Source organism: Typopeltis vanoorti, chromosome 13 (genome assembly GCF_054136105.1).
Source record: "Typopeltis vanoorti isolate ZY-2024b chromosome 13, IOZ_Tvanoo_1.0, whole genome shotgun sequence".
NCBI lineage: Eukaryota > Metazoa > Arthropoda > Arachnida > Uropygi > Thelyphonidae > Typopeltis > Typopeltis vanoorti.
The window spans coordinates 21,821,655-21,842,412 of record NC_143561.1 but is presented as its reverse complement, the minus strand read 5'-3'; the positions used below and the strand labels follow the sequence as shown (position 1 = coordinate 21,842,412).

The 20,758-nt window shown below is 35.7% G+C and overlaps 1 protein-coding gene across 4 annotated transcripts in view; it reads right to left on the bottom strand.

The window, feature by feature from the left end:
* The window catches only part of LOC150099984 (tubulin monoglutamylase TTLL4-like), a 548,120-nt gene that overhangs the window by 319,796 nt on the left and 207,566 nt on the right, over nucleotides 1–20,758 (bottom strand). For all 4 annotated transcript variants that reach the window (XM_090402675.1, XM_090402676.1, XM_090402677.1 and 1 more), the window contains exon 8: nucleotides 8,590–8,672. In XM_090402675.1, the coding sequence (XP_090258801.1) occupies nucleotides 8,590–8,672 (83 nt within the window). The remainder of the gene's footprint in view (nucleotides 1–8,589; nucleotides 8,673–20,758) is intronic.

Below are 20,758 nucleotides of genomic sequence, written 5' to 3'. Positions count from 1 at the left end.
GATTGATTAACTCAGGAACTAGTCAAAGAAGGGTTTAGAAAAAGTTCCCTTAATTGTCAACTAGTACTGAGCTTAGAACGGTCTTTCATTGGATGGTATAGCAGTACAGATGCAAATGCTATTTCCAGAGGGCTACAGAGACCTATGACCTATATTAATTTTGAATTTAATTCTTTTTTTCTTTGACATTTAAAACAAGTTTACTCAATGTTTTGTTCAATATCATGTAGATATTCCCATGGCATACACCTAATCCTGTTTTTACACGGTATATATATTCTAAAGAATATCATGTAAGATATTCTAAAGACATCCAGTATGTACTATATATAGAAGAATATCAGATAGTCTCCACAATTTCAAAGACGAGTAATCATGGTAAAAGAAACATGAATTTTGTTTAGCTGAGCATATCCATCCAAATTTTAGAAGTTTTTTCCTACTTGGTTAGATTATAATAAATTTAGTTTAATCCTTTATCCAAGTGTAAGCAAACAAAGTTTGCACCTGAAGTATCTTCAGGACATTTGAGGCAACTCATGGTAAAGGTGGACCAAGTTCTCATCACTACTTGTCTTAGTATCTCCCATAATGCAAAGTACATCTCCTTGCGGACATGTATAATGCTATGCATTAAGGGAAGGGCCACTATCCAGACTGGTTTTGACCTTTATTGAGGTCTCGTCAGTGGGAGCCAGACCCCAGAAGTGGTAATACTAAGGTGGAAGCAATGGAGAGGGCATATTTACCTATACGAGTTGCCAAAAGGTGTCTCACCTTATTATTAAATTACTCTGGATTTAGAGAAAGATGTTAGAAGTTTTTCTCCACTTGGTTAGACTATAATAAATTTAGTTTAATCCTTTATCCAAGTGTAAGCAAACAAAGTTTGCGCCTGAAGTATCTTTAGGACTGAGGCAACTCATGGTAAAAGTGGACCAAGCTCTCATCACTACTTGTCTTAGTATTTCCCATAATGCAAAGCACATCTCCTTGCAGATAAAGGAATTGAAGTCCTGAAGATACTTCGGGCGCAAACTTTGTTTGCTTACACTTGGATAAAGGATTAAACTAAATTTATTATAGTTTAACCAAGTGAGAAAAACTTCCAACATCTTTCTCTAAATCCAGAGTATTTTAATAATAAGGTGAGACATCTTTTGGCAACTTGTATAGGAAAATATGACCTCTCCATTGCTTCCAACTTAGTATCACCACCTCTGGGGTCTGGCTCCCACTGACAAGACCTCAATAAAGGCTGAAACTGGTCTGGATTGCATTATGGGAGATACTAAGACAAACAGTGATGAGAGCTTGGTCAACCTTTACCACGAGTTGCCTCAGTCCTGAAGATACTTCAGGTGCAAACTTTGTTTGCTTACACTTGGATAAAGGATCATCCAAATTTTATTTTAAAAAAAACTATTTTTTTCATCCATCTGTATTTTATTTAAAAAACATAAATCGATTTTTATTTCAGTATTTTAGCAAAAAAAAATCTTTTAGAAATAAAAATAAAAAATAATAAAAACTAAATTTCAAAAAGGAAAAAAAAATTCAGGAACATGAAAATAGGATTTAACAATGATTTTTTTATTCCAACTCACTTTCTAATAGAAAGTGCATTCTTTTTTGTGTTGAATTGATGCAAAATCACTTTGCTCTGAGGAAATGTTTTGTACATCACTTTCATCTACGTTTGTTGACAGTTGATTTCCTCTTATATCAGAAACCTTATGAGGCATTATTTCAGGTGCAGGTTGATTTATTTTAACAGTAAATTCAGTAATAGATAAATGTGTTCCTAATTTGGAGAGTTTGCTGCATAGCTCCTTGTAGCAATCTATACAAGATTTCAGATCTGATTGGAATTTAACAGCCTATTCGATTATCCGATCATTAATCAGAAGATGATTTTCCAATTTATTTACCAATTGAAGGACCTTTAAATTAAATCAGGGGTTAGAGATGATGGTTGTCCTCATGCTGAAATATTTTGGGTCAACCTTCTCCAATGTGACTTCTAATAACTCCTCATTAAGAACTCTGTCAGCACTTATTTCATTTATATCATTAATGGCAAAATCATCAAATCCTTCACCACCAACTGCTTGTGCCAAAGTTCTAGTTCTTTTATTTTCTCATAAGAGTTTGAAACTAATGGCGCCGTGTCTTTCTTGGACGTGAAACTAACCAGTTCTTCTGAAAAACATACACTTTTGATGTGCAGAAAACCTACACACACCAATAGATATCTCCATAGTCAGTCCCATCATTTCCCTCCTCAGAAACTTGGAATTATTTCTACTTTGGCACATAGAGCTCGCTCTCTTCTTGACGACCCTGATGAACTTCATAAGGAAATCAATTTTCTTACATCTACCCTCAAGACTAAATGGTTATTTTCAAAAAATTACTAAAAAATTCCTTTTTAATCCTCCTAGTTGCCATACTCAAGAAATGAATAATGTTAAAGGCAATATATCTATTCCATACATAAGTACAGTTTCTCAAAAAATATAACATTAGAACTTTATTTACTCTGCTTCCTAAGATCCGCTCCCTAGTGAGTCCAAAGCCTAGCCATCACAATCTAAAATATCCCGGTGCGTATAAGATATGGTGTGACTGCAGCATCCTTTACTTTGGGCAGACGGATAAGTCTATTGAACTGTGTACGGAGGAGCACAGGAGGGACATCGCTCACAAGAGAACACATGCCAGTGCTTTATCCAGCCGATTTCTGATGATGAAAACCATGATCATACAATCCTTTGGGATAGATCTAACAACATTGTTAGATCTATCCCAAAGACGAATTGGAGAGAAAAATTGTAGAATCTAGAGAAATCATCCTCAACCCTGTAAATTTAAATAATAATTTAAGCTATAACCTCTCAGACTGTCATTCTGCTGGTCAAATACTGGCGCTCACGAGACGCCATACAAACGCACTCACCCAACAATGTGACCAATGAAGGAACTACTTTGAATAGGTTAACTATAATGTTTTCACATTAAATATGTATAGTGACTTTCCTGTGCTATTCACAGTTTTTTTATCTTCAATGTTTAAGGTTTTTTTTCTTTTATAAAGACACCTGAAGAAGGCTGTAAAAAGCCGAAACTAGTCGTGTGATACTATTAAACCTTTTGTCCGCGCGGTTAGCCTAGCAGCTTTGCGCTTCGCAACCATATGCCTGGGGAAGGAGTGTCCTAGGTTCGATTCCCGTCAACGATGTGAGGAGCTTAAGGATCTTCCTCAGCCATAGCCAAGTTAGCTGGTATTGGGCGTGGACAGCAGGGTTTTTTCCGCTAGTTTATCTAGTGGTTTTCATCCCGCAAGCAGGCAAACCGGTCTGAGGACACACGGATTAGAATTAGGAATACTAACCCAGCCATAGGTATGATTCATCAGCCTATGCCGGTTCCCGGATAAAATTTGGGGGGGGGGGGGACTAGATGGTACCGTGAACTCCCGTAAAAAGGGGGAATGCAGTATCATCATACGAAATTTATTTTATTAAACCTTTTTCCTTTTTTCTTGATTTTTGTCATTCAATTCTTTTTAAAAAAATATATATATATATATATATATATATATATAACCTATTTAGCAAAATAAGATTGTTAAATAGAAAATTTATACGATTTAAACAATTGTATTCTTACTGATCCAACGGACATCCTTAACAGATGGAAAAACTATTGCTCAAATCTATACAAAGATAATTCAGTCTCATTCAACAAAGAAAACACAGGCTTCCATAAGGAAGCGTGCATTTTAAAAGAAGAGGTTGAAGAAGCTCTAAAAACTCAGAAAAGGGAAAAAGCCCTAAGCAATGACCAAATACTAAGCGAACTTCTCACACATCTAGGAGTCACAGGAAAATGAAATCATCAGAAAAATTTGTAATAAAATCTTGGAGACAGGATATTGGTCTGATAATTGGGTAAAATCCATTTTTATCTGAATAAACAAAAAAGAAATGTCAACGAATGCAATAATTATAAAACTTAGAGCCTTGATCTCACATGCAAGTGAAATTTTTCTCTATATTATTATTAAAGAAAGACGAACAATATGTCGAGTAACAACTTCCTGCAGAACAGGCAGGTTTTAGAAAAGGATGTGGAATCAGAGACCAAATTTCTAATCTAAGGCACTTGGTTGAATAGGCTTAAGAATTTAATATTCCCTTGCATATGTGCTTCATTGAGTGTTAAAGCATTCGATTGTGTCAGATTGGAGGACCTGTGGAAAATACTAAGTAAAATGGGCATCCCAGAAATACTTGACACACCTTTTAAAACAACTCTACGAGAGGAAACAGACTGCAGTGAAGATGGATGGAAAAACATCTCGGTGGTTCAACGTCGAGAAAGGTGTGAGACAAGGGTGCATACTCTCCCCCTCATCTATACAATCTTTACGGAGAATACATTATGAGAAAGGCACTTAACGGACACGATAGTGGGTTTCTCAGTTGGTGGCAAAAGATAAATAATCTTATAAATAAATATATAATCTCGCACATCTAGCAGCCACAGGAAATTGAAATCATCAGAAAAATTTGTAATAAAATCTTGAAGACAGGATATTGGTCTGATGATTGGGTAAAATCCATTTTTATCTCAATAAACAAAAATGAAACGTCAACGAATGCAATAATTATAAAACTTGGAAACTTGGTTGAATAGGCTTAAGAATTTAATATTCCCTTGCATATGTGCTTCAGTGAGCGTGTTAAAGCATTCGATTGTGTCAGATTGGAGGACCTGTGGAAAATACTAAGTAAAATGGGCATCCCAGAAACACTTGACACACCTTTTAAAACAACTCTACGAGAGCAAAAACAGACTGAGGTGAAGATAGATGGAAAAACAACTCAGTGGTTCAATGTCGAGAAAGGTGTGAGACAAGGATGCATACTCTCCCCCTCATCTATACAATCTTTGCGGAGAATACATTATGAGAAAGGCACTTAACGGACACAATAGTGGGTTTCTCAGTTGGTGGCAAAAGATAAATAATCTTAGGTATGATGACAATACCGTTCTTACTGTCAGCAGCAAAGGAGAACTGGAGTCCCTCATTAAAAGAGTTGAATGAGAAAGCCTGAAATATGGTTTAAAAGTTAATCGTGACAAAACAAAATACATGGCCATAGATGAAAACGACAATTTCACCCACAACATTGACTTTGAGAAGGTGGATGAATTCATTTACCTTGGAGCTCTAATAAGCATCAACCAGAAATTATAAAGAGAATTACCATGGTGAGGTCAGCAATGGTGCAATTGCAGACAATATTGAAAGACAGAAACATTTCAATCACCACTAAATCAAGACTAGGCAATGGCTTAGTGTTTTCAATTTTTATTTATGGTGTTGAATCTTGGACACTCAGCAAGAAAGATATGTACAAGATAAACAGCTCTGAGATGTGGTGCTGGAGAAGGATACTGAGAGTCTCCTGAATGGACAAAAAGTCTAATGAAAGTATAATAAATCAACTAAAAATCAAGAGGCAGCTATGTGACATTGTAAATGAAAGAATTCTCAAATATTTCAGTCACATTTCAAGACATGAAAATGACAACCTGGAAAAACTTATCCTCTAAGGCAAAGTGGAAGGACAAAGAAAAAGAGGACGCCCAAGACCAAGATCCTACAGCAAGAGGTAACTAAATTTGCAATTTAGGACCTTAAGATGAAAAGCATAGCAGTATATCATGCAAAGGAACTTAACATGATGACAGATAAACACATCAAATTTCAGCCTACAATGTAACTATTGTAAGAGAAGTTAGAAATATAAATATTAAAATAATAAATATTTTCTGAAATTAAACTCTGTAACTAGTGGAATGCACCCCCCCCTCCCCAATCCCTTTTCTTGCTTTTTTTTTCCTCCCAAGAATAGACACTGCACATATGATTATTAAGACAATAACAACAATGGGCAACTGAGTAAGAGATGTTTTATTTAATACAATTTTTGCTAAAGTATCAATGACATCAGCATAAATCTTAAACAAGCATAAGTAACAAAAAATGACCCAACAATGAACACGTGTGAGTCGCACATAAATAACAGAGGCAAGGTTTCAAGTACTTTTTTTTTGGATCTAACTACAATTTTTTTAAAATGAATTCAATTTTAAAAAAATAATAAATAAATAAATAAAAAACTAAGGATTGGATGTACAATTTCTCATAATGGAGATAACCTTAGTCTACCATTTCTGTTCAGACTGGGGACAACAGAGTAAGACATCACAGCTTTCTTTGCATTATTATTCTAAAAGAAAATAGCTTGTGTACGATCAAGGACATCATGATGTCCTTGATCTGATGTTCATAGAGATGGCATGTTCAGCAAGTCAAGACTGATCTAGTTCACGAAATGTAATGTAATAATATAGTAATGGAATCTAATGTTCATCACATGTAACAGCTGAAGATCTTCCAGATTTGCTTAAGCAAGATAGCCCACAAGTGCAGGCTATCTGATAAACACAGAGCAAGCTAGAGGCAGAAATTTATCTTTTGCAGATAGCCTAGATAGAAAGAAAGTCTATTCATTAAAAGAAAAGTAAAAGTACCACTGGGCCTAACAGATCTAAATGATCTGGTGACCTTCTCGAGAAATATCTTGATATAAGGATGTCAGGATGCTTGATAACTGACTGAGAGACAGGCAACCTAGAAACTCTAGGTTGCTTGTCTCTAGAAACAGCTTTTTTAACGTAGAATTCAGTGAAGCCACTAGACAAGAATATAGCTTTAATAAAATTTATTTATTGCATCAGCACTGTTCAGTAGAGCAGATAATGATAAAGAATGAATATATATCCAAAAGCAATATGCCAATCCTATTCAACTTCAAGAGCAATTGTATTCAAGGATGAACAGGATTACCACTTCTGGAGATATTTTGTGCTATGACAGAGTTTTACCTTTCTGAGCTTCAAGATTTCATTACAAGTGTTAATCCTGTTCATCCTTGAATACAATTGCTCTTGAAGTTGAATAGGATTGGCATATTGCTTTTGGATATAGCTGTACCATAATGAGGGTTGACATAATGAGGATTGATGTTACTGAAAAGTCACTGTTCAAATCATTCCATATGGGAGTTTGAGAGGGTAGATGAAAAAGGACTACCCATGGCAGCATTTTCAACTTGCTGGTAAAACTTGTTCTGACAAGTAGTCAGAATAGATGACAAAATCAAATGAAGAACATTTGCAGAGAATGTCAGAGAAATTCTAATGTTTCATCTAGAGTAGGGGTAGCCAACCTTTTACGTTCCATGTGCCAATTTTTTTCACATACGAGTTCAGATGGCCATACAACTCTTGTACCCTTAAAAACTCCCTGTTAATATTATGTTAATGTTAATATTATTACAGTTAATATTTAAAAAGATGTGCAGATATTTAATATAGATATGATATATTGATTTAATATAAAAACAAAATAAACATTACTTACCTTTGTTTGGAGTTAAAATAGTTACTGAGAGCAGCAGAGAATTTTTCAAATTTCAGTCAGTCAATTGCGGCCTCATTTTGTTTTTAATCAATTTAATCAATCATTGCCAAACTTTCATAATTTCTTTAAACAAACATATTTCGTCTTCTTTTGATTTCTTCCTTTCTCTTAATCACATATTCTCTCCATAACTCAGACCCAAGCATTAGCTTCAGTTTTCCTTCTATTTCAGTCTGATGTTGTGTTTTAGTGTCTATTAAGATCATGTCTTTCATTATGTGAGAAAATGTTTTCACAAACAATGTACAAGAATTTTCTGATGGATTCACTATAAATAAGAACTGATTTTCCTACTGTTCATTGAATTTATGCTTACTATTACTTTCTGTGTTTCTTTTGCTCATTTTCTTTTGCATTGTGATGGGTAAGTAAATGTCAAAACAAGACTTAATTTTCAAAAAAGTACAAAACTGCAAATGTTCATAAAGGACAAACAAAACTCCATAGTGCACGGGTATCAACTGTAAACTGACTGACAAAAACCTGATGCACTGTTGTTGCTAATGCTATCTCAGGACCAAACAAGTGAATGTGTGAAAGATATGCATGAAACTATAAAATCGCTAAAAATAATTACTAAGTTTTAGCTTTTTTTTTATGAATGTTGATTTTTGCATAAATAGGATTACTTTTTTATTATTACCACTGTTATCCAATGTGCCACTTCTAATCATCCAATGTACCACTTTTGGTGCATGTGCCATAAATCTAGAGGAACATTTGTGAAGAGACCCAATATCTAAGCTGATTAACAGATCACTAGACCAAAAACAGAGCCCTGAGACATAGGTCTTCCACTGTTATTATTATTATAATGTCTACTTACATTCCTATTCTTCAATGGAATGTAAGATAACTCAATAAAACTGTGTGATTAAATATCATTCATTAAACAGCACTTCTTATGATTACTACGAAATATAAGCATACATTATGTACATTCTAATATGAAACTATGAAGGAAAGTAAACCATCCAAATCAATCTGATGAGTAATTATGAAAAATGAAAAGACAAAATTATACATACCTCTGAACAATGAGAGGATGCTTCTTAGGAATCTGAGCCCATTTATGTATTACATGGACTCCAGTACCACGAGCAGATGCAGGCTGAAGAATAATGCATTGTTCACATTAGTATTTTTCCTACTCTCAAAGCAAAATTCATAAACAATGCAGAAATTAAAGTCACTTAAAAATTATCTACAAAACATAAGAAAAATAAATAATGCATAAAAAAATGATTCCTGGGTAGTCAAACAAAGTATAAATTACAATTAATAAAACCCAAGGAAACTGGTATATCGTGTATAGTAAAATAATTGATTTATCAGTTCACTTGAATTTTGTTTACCATGTTCAAATAAAGCAGCTTATCACAGAGGTGCATAGTTCATTTTCAATATATCTGTAGTTATTTTTATTTATTTATTTTTATATCTGATCCACACACAAAATGCCACAATATAGCACATTAGTGTCATGTGTGAGCAAGATGAATAGAAAAGAGGAGGAGTCTGTTCACATTTTGCTGGAACAGCTGAGGATTGTAATCTTTGGGGGAAGGTAATGGGAAAGACTGTTCCCAAGGACAGAAGTAGATGGAATGAAAGAGGTGGCAGTGATATTGGTTCAGTGAGTTTCAAGATGGACTGTAAAAGGGGTGTTAGTTAGTAGTGGCTCTTGTTTTAATGATTTTGGAAGAGAGTGGTGGAATAATAGTAACCAATTCAGCAGAGCACTGTCCGCGAAGGTATCCATAAAAGAGGCACAAGGCAGAAACTGAATGTGTATGAGAGAAAGAGAGAGAGAGAGAGAGAGATTGAAGTGAATTTGTGAGAGAGGGATCATTAATTAGCCAGATTGCTCTCTTCTGGATAGAATCAAGCAATCTTAGAGAAAATTTTGGTGCACCACCCCAAATATGGGAGCAATATTCCATGGCTGGGCAGATTTGGGTTTTGTATAGAGTTAGCAGCTGCGAAGATGTGAAGTAGTGACTAGTGCAAAAAAGTACACTAAGTGTTTTGATGGCTGCAGAAGCAACAGTTGAAATATGATTGTGCCAGGAAAGATCAGAGGTGCAGGTCAGTCCAAGAAGAGATATCTGATCATGTTTGGATATCTCAGTATTACTGAAGGTAAGGAGTTGCGAGAGATCAGATGGAACGGAGTTTGGTTGGCATTGAAGTTTACAAGGTTGTCCTTGCCCCACTGGGATACAGCTAGAACATTTGAGTTCAGGTCCCTGGTGGTAGATCTTGAGGATTCTAATACTTGAGCACTAACAGGTTTGTCAAATGAAAAGGAAGAATGGAGTGTACTGTTGTCAGCAAAGGATTACAAGTCTGTGAGAGCAGGTCATTTATATACAAGAGGAAGAGAGTAGGTGAAAGAACAGAACCCTGAGGTACTCCTGCATTGGTGGGGAAATCTGAGGAAAGTAAACCATCCACCACAACACGTAGTGAGCGATCAGTGAGAAACCATTTGCAGAGTGAGGAAGGCAGACTATATGATGGCAGTTTGGTGAGTAGGCCCCTGTGCCAAACCCAATCAAACGCCTTTGAAATGTTGAGAGCAACCACGTGAGTTTCTCCAAATTTCTCCATGGAGAAATTATCTTATTCCTGAACTCCATGGAGTTCAGGAATAAGGTAAATTCAAATTCTTTAACTTGAAATGAGGGCAGCTTCATGCAGTAGAAATGACAAGCGTAAATGACAAAAATGATGTGAATTACTGGTTAGATTTTTAGCGTTATATAACGAACAGGATATATATCTTAATTTCTTGAATAAACCAAAACATGTTCATAATCTTCATTAAATAAAAACCACTTTGACAATGAAACAGCTATATGAGGTCTGAGTAATGGAAATTTATCCAAATTTTTAATGAGTAACATAAGCTAAAATGATAGAATTTCATGCACAGGCCATTTTAACATACACACTACAGTTGCTCAGTTGAAGAAAGTCCAAAGGTCACTAATCAAAATATCCTGTAACAAGTATACAAGACGTTAAATGACAAAGGGAAAAGGCTGCATTGCTCTGGCTGCTGTGATCAAAGACTACACTACCAGTGCTACCAGGATCTTGGAAACCATGTGGAAAGCAAAGGGATCTGTGAAACATACTGAATGGCGCTATCTATAATGTGTGAGAAAATGAAGAACAAAGAACAGACACCAAGCAAAAGCAATGCCACACACCAAAGTAAGTCCCTTCCTAATCCTAAGATTACAGATAACTTAAATTCATTCAAACTCATGGTTAAAGACTTGCTTAATATACACATGGAACAAATTAACAAAAAATTTCAGGAGTATGAACATTACATACAGTACAATAATGAGAATTTTGAAGAAATGCTAGGAACTGCGCAAGACATAAAAATGAAATTAATGATAGCGATAGAAGTGCAAGAAAATCTCAAGTTAAACGCCCTCAAGTGCCATACTACAAACAGAATTAAAAACAGAACTTCAAACAGAGGGAATACCAAAAGAAAAGACCGAAGATTTAAGCACGGCAGCTAATTGAACCAAAATTGGCATTCCAGTCACAACCAAAGATATCACCTCTGTTAACCAAGGCATACCAAAAAAAAACAAACAGAGACTGCCACCAATCATCACTCGTTTTACCAGCAGAAGTCTGAGAGACCAGATCCTCGCAGTAAGCAAGAAAACAAGGCCGACAACATCGATCCAAACTGACAAGTAACTCCCAACTCCAATCTATATATCTGAAAGCTGAACTTCATACTTTAAAAATCTTTTATACCAGGCAAGGAAAACAAAAAGAAAAACTACAAGTTCCTGTGCACTAAGGATTAAGATATTTGTGAGACAGAATGAAAATGCTCGAGTTTATATAATTGCAAGAGAATCCAACCCACACAGTCTATCAATATAATACATTAACTCTACCCATCCTTAAGAACAAGATTTAAAATTATTTTAAAAACTATATCATGGAGATCTCAAATCTAGGTGAACATACCTAGTCAGAAAATATAAATTTCAAAGTCTCTGACTGTTTGAAAAAATGGACAGACAACCATTTCCACCAATATCTGATGACCTGGTTGGCTGAGTGGTTAGCGTATCCACTCTCCAGCCAAAAGGTTGCGAGTTCGAATCTTGCAGTGGGCATGGATGTTTCCGATTGTCTGTAAAAATACTAGAAGTAGGTGGTTGGCAGTAGACGGTGTTGGTGTAGTTGTGGTTTGTTGTAGTTGGTGAATTGAGTGGTGAAGACAGAGAGTTGTAGAGTAGGTGCCCTGTCTCGATGAGTCTTTGGACTCCCTGGAGGTGTCACGTAGGTAATAGTAGTAATAATAATAATAGTAATAATACCAACTTCACTATCATACACACAAACATAAGTATAAAGAACACTGGCTTACATTGACAACATTGCTTAGCTACACCTTGACAAACATAGATGTACTAATACTGACCGAAGTAGCCATAAATGATACAGAAACTTATGCATACAAAATTAATAACTACCAGTCCTACAACTTATGTAGACCAAACACAAGAGGAGATGGCAACTTGGAAACAGCTGGCATTCATCAAAGAAAAATACAGTGCGACCAAAAAACAAATTCGTTTCAAACATGCGGAAACACTAATTTCATAAATCACAAATAATGACAAATATAGCCTCAAATATATGATTATCATAATAATATGCAGACCCCCCCCAATAAAATAATAATCATCTCAGCTTTCTGCATGAATCAGAATCATGGCTAAGCGGAATTGAACTCATGCAACACATCAGTTCATCATAATAGGAGACAATAACATAAATACTCTTGACCATGCTTCTTCAACCACTAACACATGCCTTAATATACTAAGCCAGTACAATATAAACCTTACCATAAACTCCCTAGCAAGGGAAGAAATATTCAACAATTCACTAACACAATCATGCATTGACCATATCAACATATTAGCTCCCATCCATACATATACATCATCAGTAATTAACGTCAAAATTGCCGATCACTACTTTGTCTCATATGTCACCCCCCCCCCCCCCCAAACACTGCAAACATGACAGAACTCGTTCATATTAAAGAGCATTTCACCAACCTTGTAAAAAGTACAGACTGGAATTGCCTATTTAGAATAAATAATCCTGTAACTTTATATGAGAACTTCCAACTAATAAACAAAAAACACAACAAATCAACTACTATCAAAAATTTACGAATATAATGAAAATATGAAGCAAACATGGGCTACACTTAACGAATTACTAACTAGAAAAAAGAAAGCTTCACCACAAGATTTTATCGCAAAAAGCTTCGGTCAGGATATGAACCAAAAGGGATTAGGATCTATTCAACTACTCCATAAACAATATCACACACTTCAAAAAAGATAATCTACCAATGATAAACAAAAAATTGTTATTATTATTACATGACCCATCCAAGGAGTTGAAGGACTCATCGCAGGAGAACACTCTACTTAACTAAATACATCTCACCCTCTCTCCACTATAACCAGTTGAGAGACTCACAGTTGCCATGGCAAAACTGCCAGTACCTTGTCTCCACAAATAGGCTTCTGCCAATCACTAGCCTTTGTTAACTCTGTTGATTGATGTCATTAACAGCTGATTCTGCATAAATCAATCAGAACTCTGAAAGCATTCATTCATACGTATGCAACTTGCTGGTGGGATAAGTTAATGTATTAACAATATTTTGAGGACGAGCCCATAAAGATGTCCGAAAATAAAAAACAATCGTCATATTCTTCAAAATTCAAGTTAAAAGTCATCGATTATGCAAAAGAACATGGAAATAAAGCTTCAGAGAAACAGTTTGGCCCGTCTCTCACTGAGTGTATGATTAGACAGTGGAGAAAACCCGAAGAACGACTAGTCAAGATGTCAAAAAGGAAGAAGACTTTACGAGGAAAACCAGCAAAATGGCCAAACTTGGAGCAGAGGCTTAAGACTTGGATTATGGAGCAACGCCAGAGTGGGATATGTGTCAATGAAGCTTATTCAATATCAGGCAAAAAGGTTTGCAAGAGAAATGAACATTATTGATTTCACAGGAAAGGCAAAATGATGCTTCAACTTCATGAGGAGAGAAGGGTTGGTCATGAGAACACAAAACAAGTTAGCCCAGAAAATGCCACGAGCTTATGAGGATAAAATCCAACAGTTTTACTCTATGTCATAAAACTTTGGAAAAATATGCTTTTGAACTAAGTCAGATTGCAAACATGGATGAGGTACCCTCTCAATTTTGATGTGCCTTCCAACAGAACTGTTGATATGAAAGGGATCAAAACAGTGGCAGTCAAAACAAGTTGTCATGAAAAGACACTATACTGCTGTCCTTTCATTCTGTGCAGATGGTACCAAACTGCCTCCTATGCTCATTTTTAAGAACATAACATATCCTAATGAGAGCATACCGCATGACATTCTGGTCCAAGTTCATGAGAACAGCTGGATGGATGAAGGGATCATGGCTATTTGGTTTGCAAAGATCTGGTCCAAAAGACCTGGAGTGCTCTCGAAGAGGTCAACTCTGCTCATGTTTGATCAGTTCCAAGCACATTTAACAAAAAAGACAAAAAGGGTTGCAGCAGATTTGTGAACACAGCTAGCAGTTATTCCTGGTGGACGTACAGGTCAGCTACGGCCACTAGATATTTCTATCAACAAGCCCTTCAAAGCTCTGATGAAGGAAGAATGAAATAAATCGATGCAAAAAAGCAGGTAATAACTTGACACCAACAAGAAGAGTGAAAAAATCAACCATTACTCAGGTATGAAAATGGGTCCTAAACTCAAGGAATGGAGTCATGCAATAGATGGTTGTGAAGTCCTTCAAGAAATGCAGAATCAGCAATGCAATGGATGGAACTGAGGATAATCTCATATCTATAGACAGTGACTCAGAAGACAGAAGTGATGCAGCAGAGGTTGAAAAAAGTGATATATCTGGAACTAACAGTGATGAAGAAAATAATAAGCCCAGAACTGAGAATGATGCATAATTTCTTAGTATGTATCTTTAAAATATTACCTAATTACTAAATATACTTTGGATAGTGTTTTGGCTGTAACCATTTTCTAGGAAAGTATTGCTGATAACTTTAAATTCGCCTTTAAGCACTTATTCATTGGAGCAAATCTTCAAAGCCCTGTTGTTGTCTTGTCCTTTGAAGAGTCTTAGATGTTTCTGTGTGCTCCTTGTACTGCTTTGGCTATGTCGATGATTTTGTTTGTATAGAGCTGTTGTTCAGGATTAGGATCTATTTCTTGCAAGGCTGCTGTAATTGCTGGACAGGTAAAAATGTGAGTGGGTGTCAGTTCAGTATTGGGGCAGTTGTTGCAGTTTCTATATGTTCTCCTATCATCTGTATTGATCTTCATTCCTCTGTAATGTCCTGTTCATGGTCTTTCTATCATGGTGGAGGTCTTTCTGTTAGCACTGATTTCGGGAATTTGATGTTGTATCACTGATTTCAGTGGAATTAGTTTAGCTTTTGCTAGTGCACTGGCATCAGCAAGAGTTATCATGTGAGTTTCTTGGTTGAGTTCTCTGGCCTCTTTTGCTAATTTATCAGCTGCTTCATTGTAATCAATGCCTACATGAGCAGGAATCCATTGTAAAATGCAACTTTTTCCTAAACACTTTAGTTGATTTAAGAGTTTATGGATGTCTTGTGTGAGCTTGGTACTGCCATTTTTGATTGCCTCCATAGCTGATCTTGAGTCACTGTAAATTATAATTCCTTCAGATTGTGGAAATGATGATAGTTTTAAATAGGCTTCAAGTGCTTTATTTATTGCGTACAGTCTGCTGGTAAAGTTGGAAGCAATTCTCCCAAATCCAACTTTTATTGAAAGTTTTTCACCTTTCAGGAGTGGAAGGAGAACACCAGCGCCTCCATTAATCATATTGGTGTCTGACGATCCAAGGATATAACAAATAACCTGTTTGGAGGGATAGTATTTAGGCATTTTTTTTTTTGAGCATTTCTTTTGGTTCTTTTTTTGTACAGAGTTTGGCAAGGTTTAGATTTATGGAGGTATTTGAAGGTAAAGGACTGGAAAATAGAGGTTCTTTGTTTATGCAGGCATTTAGCTGATTAAGACCTATTTCCTTCCTGATAGTGTCATCATATTGTAAAGTTGATGATCTGTGAAGCCTGCATTTTTGATTCCAATGTTCATAAGTTTTTAGGGAGATATGATCACTTTGGTAGCTTCTGATATTATTTATGAATTTTATGGTGGCAAATTTTCGCCTGTCCTCCAGCAGGTCAAGCCCACATTCCTGTTGGGCTCTGATGTCGTAAGTGGATGAGACTGAACCAATTATAATCTTGGATGCTTTTGCTTGTATTTTGTCTAATTATTTCTTTACTGATGAGGCTGAAGGTGACCAAATAGGTGCTGCATATTCCATTATTGGCCTTATTAGTGTAGTGTACGTAGTTTTGAGGATTTTTGGCTTTGCGCCCCAATTTGTTCCACGAAGCCTTTTTAGTATATTTAATTTTTTTAGAGCTCTGTTGGAAGTGTTAGAGATGTGTTGTGCAAAACATAATTCCTGATCAAGTGTAATACCAAGGTATTTTGGATTTGTGACTTTTTCAATTAGCTTGTTGTTGATCATGACTTGGGGATTGTAGGAATGTCTATTTTTCCTATCTGTACTAAAAGTGCTTAGTTTTGTTTTGTCTGGGTGATTTTGAGTTTAAGTTCATCTGACCATTTTTCTAATCCTTTCATGGATTTGTTTAGAATCTCCTCTGATTCTTTGATTTTAGCACTGGTGGGCCAGATGGCTATATCGTCTGCATAGCAAGTTACTTTTGTGTCTTCTGTAGGTAGGGATGAATGTTATTGACATATAGAAGGAATAGTAAGGGACTGAGTACTGAGCCCTGGGGAACACTATCCCAGGTTCTCTGCTCTCTTGATATTGCTGCATTGATTCTGACTTTGATCTTTCTTCCTCTAATGAAATCAGCAATCCAGATTAAAGCATTTCCTCTAATTCCAATATCATGTACTGTTTGTATTAATTTTTTGATCCAAACACGATCGAAAGCAGCAGTCATATCAAGGAATATGGCAGTTGTCGTTTTTGTCAGTTTTTCCTGAAATTAGTCTATTATTGTTTGGCAGAAGTGGAATAATTTATCTGTTGTTGAATGACAGGTTCTATAGGCAGTTTGGTAGTAATTCATTTTCTTATTTTTTGTCATCCAGTGCATAAGCCTGGAGTGTATGATTCTTTCAGTAATTTTACAAAGTATGCTAGTTAATGCGATAGGTCTATAGCTTTGACATTCTGCAGCATTTTTGTCAGGTTTCAAGATGGGTACAATAACTGATTTTTCCCATTCTTTTGGAAGTTTGCCTGTTCGCCAAGAGGTACTGAGAATGCCCAGAAGTAGTTCTTTTTTGTTCTATTTTTGACAAGGTGTTTGACAATATGACCAAAGATAAGATCATTACTAGGAGATTTATTAGGTGCAGTTTTCTCAATTGATGAATTTAGTTCACTTAGTGCAAATTCTTCTGAGAAGATGACATTACTTTGGTATGTTCTTGCTTGTTTTAGTATTTTACTTATGAGTTTACTGAGGGTCTTGTCCTCTCTGTTATACTGAAGTTTCAAGTTGTTTGAATAGGTTTTTGCCAGTGTGTTTGCAATTTCTTGATTTGTAATAGCTTGTTTCCCAGCATTTATGATGAAGTTTGTTTTCTGTTGGTTCTCTTTTTTGATATTGTTGTCTAGGATTCTAATAATGTTCCAGTGTTGGCTGTCTTTTCTTGGATCCAGGTTACTGCAAAGCTCCGCCCATTTCTCTTGTTTGCACTTCCAAATTTCCTGCTCTATTCTGTGTGTTATGTCCATTAATTTCTTTCTGTACTCATCAGTTTAATTCTGAATTGTTCGTTGATATTGTCTCTTTCTGTAATCATTGAATCAATATTGTGATCTTTCCAGTATGGTATCCAGGTATTTTTCTGCTTGCCTCTTGGTATTGTTGGTTTGGCAGCTTTACTGATGTGTGAAGCAAGGATTTGTAATTTTCTGTCAAGGTTTCCAGAGACAGGTTCATCTTGACAGAGGCTCTCCAAGGTTTGAGCAAACCTTGTCCAGTCGGCTTTTCTGAAGTTCCATGTCCTTTTGATTTGCTGTTCTTGATCGATCTTGAAGTTTAGTGTTGTTATTATGGGTCTGTGGTCACTGATGGCATTTCTCAAAATTTTCCATTGTGCACTTGATGCAATGCTATAATTAATAGCTGTGATGTCAATAGCAGATTTAGTTCCCGTAGTTTTAGAGAGATAGGTGCTCTGTCCATTGTTAATTGTTGTGAGTTCCATATCTGTAAAGAGGTCTTCCAATTGTTAACCTTTATGGTCTAAATTGGGGAAGCTCCACGTTGGGCTTTTCGCATTTAGGTCACCAAGTATAATAGTCGTATCAGTTGGAGATTCGCTTAGCTTTTCAATGATGTCTGTATCAATATTTGTATTATCAGGATGGTAGACATTTGCGATTGAAATAAAATGGTTTGGTAGGTGTATTTCAACAGCTTGAGCTTCCATCAAACTGTTATTATTTAAATATTGATTTAGGGTGATTTCTTTGAATTTGATTTCTGGGGTCTTCAAAAGGATAGCAAGCCTGCCACCTGCTCTTTCCTCTCTCTATCCTTCCTAAGAACTGTGTATCCTTTGATGCTAGAGTATATTAATGATACATAGTTTTTGTGTTGGGTGGTGGTAGGAGTTTGTGTGTATATAGTGGCCAGTATGTGTCAGTTTCCGGTGCTCTTACAGTTAAAAACAAAGACAGCTCCAGGAATAGACAAAATAAGACTCACAGACCTTTTAACACACTTTGAACAAATAAATCCTATATTCTGAGACTTGTGAACATAATATTCGACACTGGTATCATTCCACAACAACTAAAAACTGTGATAATTATGCTAATTTACAAACACGGCAAAAGAAACGACACACAGAACTACAGACCAATAGCTAACCTAAAAATCATCTCAAAAATTCTTGAAAAAAATAACATGCACTAGACTACAGAACTATTTATAAAAGTACAACATTATCTCACAAAACCAATATGGCTTCCAGAAAACAAAATGCACCATCACCTTTTTTTTTTGATCATATAGGAGGGGGAATGACCTATCAACTCCTAGAGTGTAGCTGCTAATTTCTTGGCTAGATGATAATTTGGGCTATCCATACCTTCAACTATCGGCTATAATGGCCGATAGGCTGGAAACACACAACACTTCATAAACATAATCAAAGACATTACATTAGAAAAAGAAAATTTATTAGTCCATTTTGATGTCTCTGCCCTCTTTGCGAATGTCCCAATTAATGACATAATCCTTCTTTTACAGAACAAATTCCCTCCAGACATAACGCCATTCTTTGTGCATGTATTACATTCTGGTTATTTTGTCTGGCAAAACGCTTTCTACCTATAAAAAGAAGGCAAAGCCACTGACTCGCCATTAACCCCCCCCCCATTCCTAACCTTCAGATGGAACATTTTGAGCACCATGCTCTAAATTCCTCTTCTTTAAAACCCAGAGTCTGGCTTAGATAAGGTGACGATGTTTTCGCGATCGTCAACAATCGCGATCTGGCCCCATGGCTTCCAGACACTAGACACTTTCCTTAGCCACCTAAACAAACAAACAACACAAACGCATACAGTTCACAATTAAGATTGAAAAACAGAACACACTTCCGTTTCTAGATACACTTGTCACACGTCTTCCAGCTGGCAGTCTTTCCTTCACTGTTTACTGGAAACTGACACATACTGGCCAATATACACACAAACTCCTACCACCACCCAACACAAAAACGAGGTATCATTAATACTCTAAAAAACAGGGATTTGAAGATTTGCTCCAATGAATAAGTGCTTAAAGATGAATTTAAAGTTATCAGCAATACTTTCCTAAAAAATGGTTACAGCCAAAACACTATAAATAAAATTCTCTACAAGACCTCAATAAAAAATAAAGATAAACCAGACCACAATAAAACTATAACCATTCCTTACATTAAAGGGACATCAGATAAAATAAACACAATACTACAGAAATACAACCTCAAAGCCACCTTTACTCCTGCAAAATTAAAAAGCTTACTCAACTCATCCAAAGACCAGCTCCCTCCACTGGCCCATCCTGGAGTATACCATATTTATTGCACCTGTAATATACCATATATAGGGGAAACAAGACGCACAATTCCTATCAGAAAAGGAACGTAAATGACACATTAAATATAATAACTATGGTGAAGTTGGCCTTTCTGATCATGCCATGAAAACTTTACATAGAATTGACTGGAAAAGCACCAGTTGTTTACATCACACCAAAACATGGTATGAAAGCAAATTTAAGGAAGCCTATGGAATTCTTATTAACCACCCCAATCTGAACAATAATGATGGCCTAAAAATCCCAAGCATATGGAAGGCACATATTCTACCCACAGAAGCTTTCTCTCTAAGAGTAAACTATAAACAGGACTATAGATAATTGAGAATCCTAAATCTAAAATAACAATTGTAATGTTAAAAATAGGACATCATTGTTACTGAAAGAAGACTATCTATAAGAAAGAATATTTTTCCCATGTTATCTTAAATAGAATTTAGCTTTGATGTAGTTTCTAAATAATTAATTTATAATATTTTTTAATTTATTTTTTTCACTAGAGGTCATCCAGAAGAATAACATGTGATTAAATCATTGTTTCTTTAGCTCACTGTGTGTAATGTAACTCAACTCATCCTTGTATATACTCCAGATGACGATGATCTTAATATGAAGATCGAAATGTCGGGAAATTAAAAGAATTATTTATAACATGGTTGTAAAGTCCATAATTTCCAAAATGAATGCTGATCACCATGCAACACTAAAAGAAAGGACCCACCACAACTCTTTACACCCCTAGATCCTTCAAAAACTCATACAGTACTGCAGTGAGAATTGCATCTCATACTCGTACTCAGCAACCTACCACAAAATTTAAAACAGACAATTACAGAACATTAAAACACAAACAAACTGTTGGAGCTAAACCAACACAATTAATATATAGTACACAGAAAACTTCACT